Here is a 10470-nt window from a genome sequence, read left to right on the forward strand (position 1 = left end):
TAAGCAAACATTTAAAGGTGGGTATGCACAGGAATCCTACTATTCATTACCAATTAAATGGTAACATAACGTAAAAATAAACAAACGGTGAAAAGTGTTTGCGCACAACGATTACGGAACAGATCGTACTCCAAAGTTTGTTTTATTTTTTGTGATAATAGTTCTGTAAGCAAATAAAAAGATCAAGTCAAGTTAGATGTTCTTCTGTTTTTGAATAAGTTACGAGATATCACAATCGGAATTACCTTCTTATTCATTCAGTCTAAATTCGTAAAACATCATGTGAATATAAAGTTCTCGATTCCGCTCAACATCCATTGTGTTATTCCAACAGGACACAAATAAATCCAAATGTTCGGTTGATAGGGCATGTCCAATATTTTCTGTACATAAGAACAACATTAGTTTGTTGATGGGTTATTCAATTCATCGGAATTTCTTACCTGCTATGTATTTCCTAGTGGTTATTTCTTTTTCGTATGATACAATGGACATTTCTACTGTTTTAACCGTTTGCGCAAAATTCCACGTCCGACCGATGGTATAATCGTTTTCGAAGGACTCTTTCAGGGATTTAAGTTGTACGACCATATAAAAAGCATTTGCGATAACATCTTCCATGATAGAAACCATCACTATTAAATTCTTACAATGCAATATGAGATTTTCTGGGTATGCAACTTCATTGTTCGCAGAACGAAACACATTGTTCTTTATATTCCGAATTGCATTGCAAAACTGCAACCCTTTGGCAACGGCTTGGCACCATTTTCGATGAAATTCTACAAAATTTGTAACAGCATTTACGACTTTTAGAGAAGCAACGGTTCCCGGAGATGAAGGCGTTCGTGGGGATTTCAACCTCGACAAGGCTACAGTTTGACGATCTGGTGTTGTTGCCATCATGTGTTCACCACAAACTTAATGCACGAATCAACATAAAGAAACGATTTTGTTTACGTTTTCGTTGTACGATGCTGTTGACAGTATTCGGGTGATTCGAAGACTCTATTCCTTCACGGATTCGATTGATTCCAATTTGATGGATTCGAAACAAATTTGATTCATTTGGAACTCGATTTGATTTGATTCAGGTGCTAAGAAAGGTGAAGTCAAAAACATGGGCATGGTAGCCATATTAAAATCGATGTTTGATAATCATTCTTAGTTATGTTTACCAATAAAAGCATATAACAAAGATGCGTTATCTAGTTGCCGGAGCTAGTTTAAACGGTTACCTTTACTGTTCAGTTAACTTTAATGAGGACGTGATATTATCTATGAAACCCTGACGGCTATCGCGAGGCAATTGAGTGAACTGTTGGTTTGTTTCCATATTACATATTCCAAAAAAAAATTGAAATTAAACTGATGAAAATTACGTGTTTTTATGTGGCTCGACATCCCCCCTAGTGGGTCAAGGCATCTCTCCAAAGAGTTTTCTGTGACCGAATGACGATAAACCGATTGGTTTCGATGGTCAACCGTTCGTAATACCGGGGGGTGCCAGACTCGAGATTCGATCCCACACCTGTGGCATGGTGTTTCCTCGTGCTACCACTGAGCCATGGGCACCCCCTGTGAATATACTCTGAAAATAACAAAACATTGAAAATTGAACATATAAACAAAACTAAGAATGATTGTAAAAGTTTTCCTTTATTTTTATAATTAAATCAAGGCGTTTTGTTTGGAATGAACACACCCGAATAACAATCCCTTTGGTTTCGGATTCGGAGATCCGGATCGCAGTCGAATCTGAATCGAATGAGGTTAAATCCCAAATGAGGCCCCTAGTTGCCGCATCGTTGTCATTTTTTCCACGTTTGAGACCGAAAGTTATGCAATAGGTGGCACATCAATTCAGTTTGAATATTTGAACTGTTGAATTTCCGTTAGAAGCTGAAATGATTCGGTTGAACTGGGCAAGATGGACATCATAAACCAATACAGGGTTTGACAGGCCAACATACAACTGGGGCAACGTTCCTTCTAAATCGCACCTTCTTTCAAAACAATAACAAAATTGAAGTTCTAACGTCAACTGGCTTATCGATCAGCATCACGCTGTAACTCGACACGGAGGGCGTAACCGATCAGTGTCAAAAAGGAACTTGTCAATGAAATGAGTGTTCTAGACACAGCAGAAAATCCCATCGCTTCTGACGTTTCATATGGTAAGTACTTTTTCATTGGGGTTTACTGGTGTCAACATTTTTAAAACCGTGATTTTTTCGCGCGCTTTTTGTACATCTGGTTTCACATGCTTGGTGAAATTGGCAAGAGTTGGAAAAGTGTATTGTCAAGCTTCTAAGTTTTTCGTGTTAAACTACAATTGATCGAATAATGGAAGGAGAAAACGTCGTCCAAAATTCGTCGTCGTGTAAAATTTGGGTGGGCGTGTAGCCCAGAGCGTTCGCATCTACTACTCGCTCGCGGTCTGCGTCCGATGTCGTTTTAATTTTTCCACGTGGTACTCTTGTTACACTTGCGGCACTCAGCATTGCTAAAAACATAGACCGTATGGTTACACCTAAGTAATTCATGTTTGTTCATGAATATATAAAAATTCACACAAACCTTCGCTTTCTTCTTCGCTATCCAACATCTCAATTTCTAAGATCTCATGGACGACGTTTTCTCCTTCCATTATTCGATCAATTGTAGTTTAACACGAAAAACTTAGAAGCTTGACAATACACTTTTCCAACTCTTGCCAATTTCATCAAGCATGTGAAACCAGATGTACAAAAAGCGCGCGAAAAAATCACGGTTTTAAAAATGTTGACACCGGTAAACCCCAATGAAAAAGTACTTACCATATGAAACGTCAGAAGCGATGGGATTTTCTGCCATGTCTAGAACACTCATTTCATTGACAAGTTCCTTTTTGACACTGATCGGTTACGCCCTCCGTGTCGAGTTACAGCGTGATGCTGATCGATAAGCCAGTTGACGTTAGAACTTCAATTTTGTTATTGTTTTGAAAGAAGGTGCGATTTAGAAGGAACGTTGCCCCAGTTGTATGTTGGCCTGTCAAACCCTGTAAGTTGGACTGAAGAAATGAGTTTGAAACGGCGGCGCGCCCGAAGCGAGCGCAGCGAGCGGACTGCGTTAGGTCCACCGAAAAAAGGAGTTTGTTATAAATTTGTGAAATAAGGGGGGCCCGTGGGCCCTCCTCATACCGCACTCCTAGGTTGATTGCGTAGCCGAATTTTCATAAACTCGTGCAAGTAATGCATGAGGGAGTTAATGTTGTTCATCCTTTCCCGTAAAACCATAATCTTTGATTTACATGCCATAGACCATCTCCTCTGGTCGAGCGTGGAGTTTGAAGCCGCCAGACCCGAACTATTTGCCGCAGTCCGAGCGGCTGGAAGAGTCCCTGCGACTCCCATCCGTGACATCTTGGGACAGAGGGATCACTCTCTGACCTTCTCCTCTACCTACCCTTATATCTCCTAGCCTCCCACATCCTATCCATTGCTACTAGTATATGTTAATCCTTATTCGTAGTCTCGTGTAATTAATAAATGTAGTAAATGTTATACGCCTTGCTCGGTAGGGCGGTTGCCAGGCCAAGTATCAGGCTCTGAGTAACCGAGCAAGACAAGCAATAATGCTGAAGAAGCATTAATACGGCCTGGGCGTTTAAACTAAAACTTTAATAGTAATAATCTTTGATTTAACGAGACATTCAATTCAAACGGTTCACACAACGGCATTTATTTTATCAATTGCATACCTTTTAAGTACATCTGTTCACAAATGGTGTAGCCACGACAGCGATTTCGGCTGGGGTGGGCTTCATTTGGGATTTTACCTCGAATGATTTTAATCCGGGCAGGAATTTAATTTCCACATCACTAACTGACCAGTTCAACCGAGGTGAAAAAAGTGATTTTGACAGAATTTTCACCTATGTCGAATTCCGTTTATATGAGAGAGCTTACTCTGATTTATGGTAGTGTGAAATTGGTTTCAAAAGAGTCATGTAGATCAGAGGTACAGTCTGTTCTCGAGTTACGCGGTTCTCGACTTACGCGGATTCGGAGATACGCGGTTTTCAAAATTTGACAGTAGATTGGGTTTACTGAGATGTACAACCACACGAATAAATATGTAAATTACACATCTGCATAACTTACGCTTTTATTTCGTTTGTAGCAATTTATGTTGTTTGAATACGTTTGCATTGCATTCATATTAATGGACAAAGAAAAATTTAGAATATTCTATGACACATCCCGGTTGACAGAAATTCAAATTTTCTGCTGCTGTCATGTACTTCCAGCAAGAGTCCCAGCAACCTCCCAGCAAGTCAAAATTTGACGGATCGCCCATGTATTGCCGCACACATTTGCATTGGTTTGCTTGGTGGTGTGGGTGAGAATAGCTCGCGTGTAGGTGTGTGTGTGTATGGTATATTCTACGAATGTGATATTTTCTTCTACCCGCAGAATGCTACGGTGAAATCAACACATTTGCTTTTTGAGAATTAAGTCATCGGATGTTTATTATTCGGATATTTGCAATCACACTGTTTTCTGACTTAGGCTGGTGTCAGTGCTTTACCGCACGATCTTTTGACAGACAAAAATGTATGGGATTTGACAGCTGCAAGGTTCGCACGATTTCTCCGCACGACAAAATCAAAATCATTTGATTTTATCGGATGGACGCATCCGATTTTATCTGTCAACAAAGTTGGACTTTATAAACTCGGAGTTGTGCCTTTCATCTAAGAAAAATAATAAAATTCATTTAATCGTCTTAGAATTTAAAAAATTACAGAAAAATTGGCGGACCTGTCGTCCGACAAAACATCGTGCGGTAAAGCAATGACACCAGCCTTACCAGGGTAGAGATCCGGCCTCTGCAGTGGACTTGTCGTCCCAGAAAGATCCAATTCTTAACTGCATATGCGATCCAGCTCATGCACCATTCGACGCATTCTTTAGCTTTGCTTTTCATTTCTAAAAGTAAAAAAAGTTAGAATGTTACTGATACCTAGATTTCCATCATTTCCATACGTTTATTAGTTTGTTCTTACCTCAGCAGTATTAATGGCACGATCATAACACTTGATGCTCAATGCACTTGCGCCTGCACTCTGAGATTGCTATGACCAGAATGCGCAAATACATGATGCTGTGGTCGCTCCATCAAGAAACACACTCACATATCTCAAATACTATTCGTACGTAAGGACGTGCGTATACGCGTATAACGACACAGTAAGCATTTGGCGATAGTTTGGTGTTGCATGGTTGCAAAGGATAGAATATACATAGGACGCATTCGCACCTTTTCTCTCCCTAAGAAAACGACCAACGCACACATTCTCATTTCTAATCATAGAGTTAAGGGGGGGAGAAGTACAGATTTTTGGATGCGGGGACCCAAAATCAGGGTGAACTGACATTTGTCGTCAACCGGGATGTACACAAGAGCTAGATCTCTTAACTCCTTGTAGGGGTGGCTGGGGTAATACGCACCCCTGAGGCAAAACGCACCCTTTCCCATTTCCATTGAAAAACGAGTTTTCGACGCGTAAAAAGTAGTCACCCTGCAAGATCAACCTGAAATATGGTCACCCTGTGAGTTTGATAGCTCTACATCAACAGAAACGCGAAATAAACGCAAAACAAAATGATTCTCAGCTCAGACAGTTTTTGTTATAATGTGACTTACCATACCGCTAAGGAATATTAAGTGCAAAAACCGATATTTACCCACGAGGAATACGAAATTTAGTGAATTGAGAATTAGTGCTTGAGACTATTCATGAAAGTTTCGGAAAGTATGCAAATTTACTCATATTTTAGTTGAAACTTGGAAACTTGCCCGAATGCTTTTTAGGGGTCAATTGACCCCTATTTTGAAAACGCTATAACTTCACTATTTTTGAAGATTTTTCAAATCCGTAAACTTTTATTTTACGTTATATATATATATTTAGGTATAATCCCAAACGAAGCCCCCCCGTCGCCGCATCGTCGTCATTTTTTCCACATGTGCGCCTGAAAGTATGCAATAGGTGGCACTTCAATTCAGTTTGAATATTTGAACAGTTGAATTTCCGTTAGAAACTGTAATGACTTGAACTAATCGGTAAAACTGAGCAAGATGGAGATCATAAACCAATGAGTTGGACTGAAGAAATGAATTTGAAACGGCAGCGCGCCCGCAGCGAGCGCAGCGAGCGGACTGCGCTAGGTCTACCGAAAAAGGGAGTTTGTTATAAATTTGTGAAATAAGGGGGGCCCGTGGGCCCCCCTCATACCGCACCCCTAGGTTGATGGCGTAGCCGAATGTTGATACACTCATGTAAGTAATGCATGAGGGAGTTTATGTTGTACATCCTTTCCAGTATAATCATCATCTTTAATTTAACGAGAATTCAATTCAAACGGTTCACACAATGGCACGTTTCACCAATTGCATACCTTTACGGTGCATCCGCTCACAAATGGTGTAGCCACAACAGCGATTTCGGCTGGGGGGGCTTCATTTGGGATTTTACCTATATTTATTTATTTTTATATATATAAATACCATCTTATTTATATATATACATATAAATACCATCTTATGGTATTTTTCATTTTTTGATGTTATAGCGTTTTACAAATAGGGGTCAAAATAAACCCTAAAAAGCATTCTAGGGATAGTCAAGTTGGTTCTCGGAGCTGGTCGAACAGAAAATTCTGAAATTTTTGTTTTAGATATAGCTTTGGATTTTTAGAAAAGCCGTATGTTTTTTTTTGTAAAAATATTCAGCCGTTTTCGAGATTTAAAATCGAAATCTGCGTTGGGGTCAAAATGATCCCAATTTGGATTCTAGTGTTAAATAAGTGTTTTCTTCGGCAAAACGATAGGAAATTACCCAAGGAGAACCATGCTGCACTTTCCCATCAAAGGTGTACATGTCTGCCAAAAAACCACCTTGCCAAGTGTATTTTTGGTAGGATTATTTGATATTTACACCTCATAACCTACCAAAAGTATATTTATGGTAGGCATGTACACCTCAATCGCGTATTTGGCACAATCTCCGTACAAAACGTCATGTGCCTTCGATTGTCGAAATTTGTTTTGTTTTTAATGAAATCGAAGCAACTTGTTCGGGAGCGCGAATTAAGAATAACCGCTTTCGCGGGTTTGGGTGTCGGAATCGGAGTGAAGTGTATTGAACAAATTTTTAAACAACATCGTGGAACATGATAGGAAAAGGGCAGGACAGGAAACAGGAAGAGACGATGACCCTTAGCGACAGGCGCCGAAACTGCAACGAAGCGTTAATAGTTGGTCGGTGGCGGTTTGACATCGCAGCGATCATCGGTTGTTACTGGGTGTAAAATAGCATCTTTGGCCAGTGTCCGATAGCAGCGCTTGGATCGACCGACTCGGGGTGGTTAACCGGGGCCGGGTTAACTAGCGCCAGAAAATAAGTACGTGTGTAAGAACCCACAGCAGAGAGTTCTTACTGATGATGAGTTGTCCGCGCTTTTCACACATGTCAGTGTCTCGACAAGGCGGAAGAAGCGGCTTAAAATGAACATCAACGCGTTCTAGGTGTTTTCACTGACCATGACGTAGTGGTGCTGCACATCGTATATCGAAGAAGCCTGCTACGATCCGTGGTCACTGTTTGCCAACACGAACCAGAGGAGGGGTCGGACGATTTCTGAATGTTTCGCCTCATCGCCTTCCGAACCGGATGAAATGTATATATTATTATCGATATATCAAAATAATAAAACAAACAAAAATATTTTCCTGCATGAAAATAATTATTATGGGAAAGAAAAGATATCCTGAACTCAGCTCATATAATCTACTACGAATGGGTATAGGTTTTTTGCACGTATAGTCAGAAATAGGTGTTATAAACGCACAGTCACGTTGTCAAAAGCGTTCTCTTTTGAGGTGTACCGAAAGTGTAAACAGAACTGTTTTACACTTCTTTTCAGAATTCGGTTTACACCTAGATTGCATAGAAAATCTGCTGCAAAAGAAGAGGTAAAAGGATTCTGAAAAGAAGACCGGGCAGTTGTGAAGAGAATTCTTTTACACCTGAATAACACCAAAATTTCTCGTTGTATTAATTAATTGTATTAATTGACATTAGTTCAGTTCTCTTACAATTTACAGTTCGTGAAGCCAATCACAAAAAATTTTGCTTTTCACACGAAAGTCAATACTCAAGGATCCAAACTTTCGATGTATTGTTTCAAAGAAGTGGCGGGCCGCATCCAATGTTCTGGCGGGCCGCATGTTTGACATCCCTGATATAGAGCAAAATTTTTGTGTTCACAGTCGGCAGCTGGAGCTACTCGAAAATACGTTGCTCGTATGAGATGATGGCTGTCTTCACAAACTGCGATCTCATATCGCTCAAGAAGCAGTAAGAACCCCCTAGACAATTTTAACGTTTTCGCTCAAGTTAGTCAATAAGAATGTTTGAGACTTTTTTATTGGACAAAATATTTGCGAAATGTTTTAGCATTCGAATTGAAATAGTTAAAATGGTTTGTGTTTTTACACAACATTGTACCTTTACTTATTAAATTCGCTAACCGAATTTCATCATGCTACAAAATTTTGTTAGAAATCCACGTTTATTGATTTATATTTTAGCTATAGTTTCCTTCCCCTATCCACCGACCAGCCACTGGATTCTTATTCAAGGCATTAACGCTATACATTGCTATCACAATATTCAGATGAGACAACATCGTCATGCGTATCACTTACCACCTTTTAAACATCAGAACCGTGGTCCTTGGTATCCTTGCAATGCCATTCGGCCATAGCCAGCTGAAACCTTTTAACTACCAGAGGTGTTCAGAAACTGTGTGCCCAAAGTTGACTGCGATCGATGGGCAATGACAAGATGCCTTCCACCCGCTACCAACGAACGCTGGTTGGCTCTTCATTTATAATCCTTGGCAGCCATCGTATCGCCCATCATCAGGGTCGTTGCGCTTCGTTCCATCTCGCTTCGTAAGGGTTCGCGACCAACGAGGTTCTCGGGCAGTTACGAGCGGTGTGGGAGAAGGCGATGAGGTAGCATAACAGTCACAGGACGAGTCTCGGGTTGATGAGTTTGTAGCTACCGAGTCGGGAGCGGAGGTGGTTTTACGAGTTGTGTTTAGCTTGGTGGAGTGTAAAATAAATTAAAGCCTATGACCACCTGCCAGGCCGATCGAACCACCGAAAGGATCAAAGCACTCGGCTTAAAATCGGAGGTTAAATGGTTTCGTTGTGAAGGTTTTCGTAGAATGTCCTTTGTACAATTCAACTCATATTACCAGCGGGGATGAGATTGACGCATTAAGTGGCAGGTATCCATACATACACAGTGACTCTTTTTGATTTCATATTATCGGACAGCGCATCGATTGCAGTCTTTTGAACCAATATGTACTTGAATATGGTGTAAATTTATGTGTTTTAGCATGTTTTTCTCACCTTAACTCTGTACTATCATCATGCCCAGTCCTGCAAATACTGTAGTTTGAAGACAGCTCATATCATTGGAAGCGAGTCTAATTGTGTAGCTGCTATATGCTTTTAATGCTTTAAAAGGATTCGTTTATCAGTGGAGATTCAACTGCCTACCACTTATCTTAAACAATCCTAATAAACAACCTTATATTGCCTATCGTGAAACCTTTCCAAACAAATTGTGCGATTCTCGTTTGTTGTACCATTTTCACCCTAGCGAGAGACATATCTCATGTTGTTTGCTTCATTATGATATTTGTTTACTGCTCCAAAAATTCCTCATTTTAACAAAAAGATTACAAAATAAAAACTATGCTGTTATCAATCACACATAGACAAGCAACGCTAGTAACGGATTACCTCTTATCACTCTAGAACACAATGAAATTCGTCGCATTTTTTAAACATCTCGTCGACTTCCGCACAACCAACAGCGATATTTATGCATCTGTTATTCTTTGTGCATTATAAATATTTATGGTGCATCTGATTTTCTTTTTGTCTTTACTCAACAGACCGAACACATTTCCTGCCGATTTGGACCAGACAAAATAAAAAATAAATTTACTCCTCAAATAGTTGCCCTGCCCAATGCAGAGTTGGCAGGAGTGAAAGAAGGAGCATCAACTTGGGTGAAAGCGGTATGATCACGCTGAGTGGTGCATCATCTGAATCTATTTGATTCAATTTAACATTCACCATGCATGCAGGCGTGGGACAGGTAGAATGCATTATTGTCGCTAAATATTTCATGAATAGTGAATTTGGTGGGAGTTGAGTGGAAGCCGAGGCTTCCACAGAGCCAAAACAAAAAAAAAAGAAATAGTATCACAATATCACCTGCGCTCTCGGGACTTGATTCAATTATAGCAAAAACTGCGAAATCACGTTTTCCAGCGACTGTTGTACATCTCATTAAAATTTTTGTACAATTAAATAATTTTCACACACCCTTCT

At 40.0% G+C, this 10470-nt stretch overlaps 1 protein-coding gene across 1 annotated transcript; it reads right to left on the minus strand.

Moving 5' to 3' along the window:
• Positions 1-18: 18 nt before the first annotated feature.
• LOC131289593 (uncharacterized) lies at positions 19-937 on the minus strand. Its single transcript, XM_058318888.1, has 3 exons — positions 444-937; positions 246-383; positions 19-163 (listed from the first exon to the last, which is right to left on the minus strand). The coding sequence occupies exons 1-2, from the start codon at positions 904-906 to the stop codon at positions 250-252; spliced, it is 597 nt and encodes a 198-aa protein (XP_058174871.1). The 5' UTR covers positions 907-937; the 3' UTR covers positions 19-163; positions 246-249.
• Between the last annotated feature and the right edge of the window lie 9533 nt (positions 938-10470).

The sequence above is a fragment of the Anopheles ziemanni genome, chromosome 2, assembly GCF_943734765.1.
Source record: "Anopheles ziemanni chromosome 2, idAnoZiCoDA_A2_x.2, whole genome shotgun sequence".
Lineage (NCBI taxonomy): Eukaryota > Metazoa > Arthropoda > Insecta > Diptera > Culicidae > Anopheles > Anopheles ziemanni.

Bases quoted from the DNA above. Each gene is read 5' to 3' on its own strand.
- LOC131289593 (XM_058318888.1), bottom strand. From the start codon at position 906: ATGATGGCAACAACACCAGATCGTCAAACTGTAGCCTTGTCGAGGTTG. The intron at 384-443 runs GTAAGAAATTCC...TCTTATGTACAG, and splicing joins CACTAGGAAATACATAGCAG to AAAATATTGGACATGCCCTA.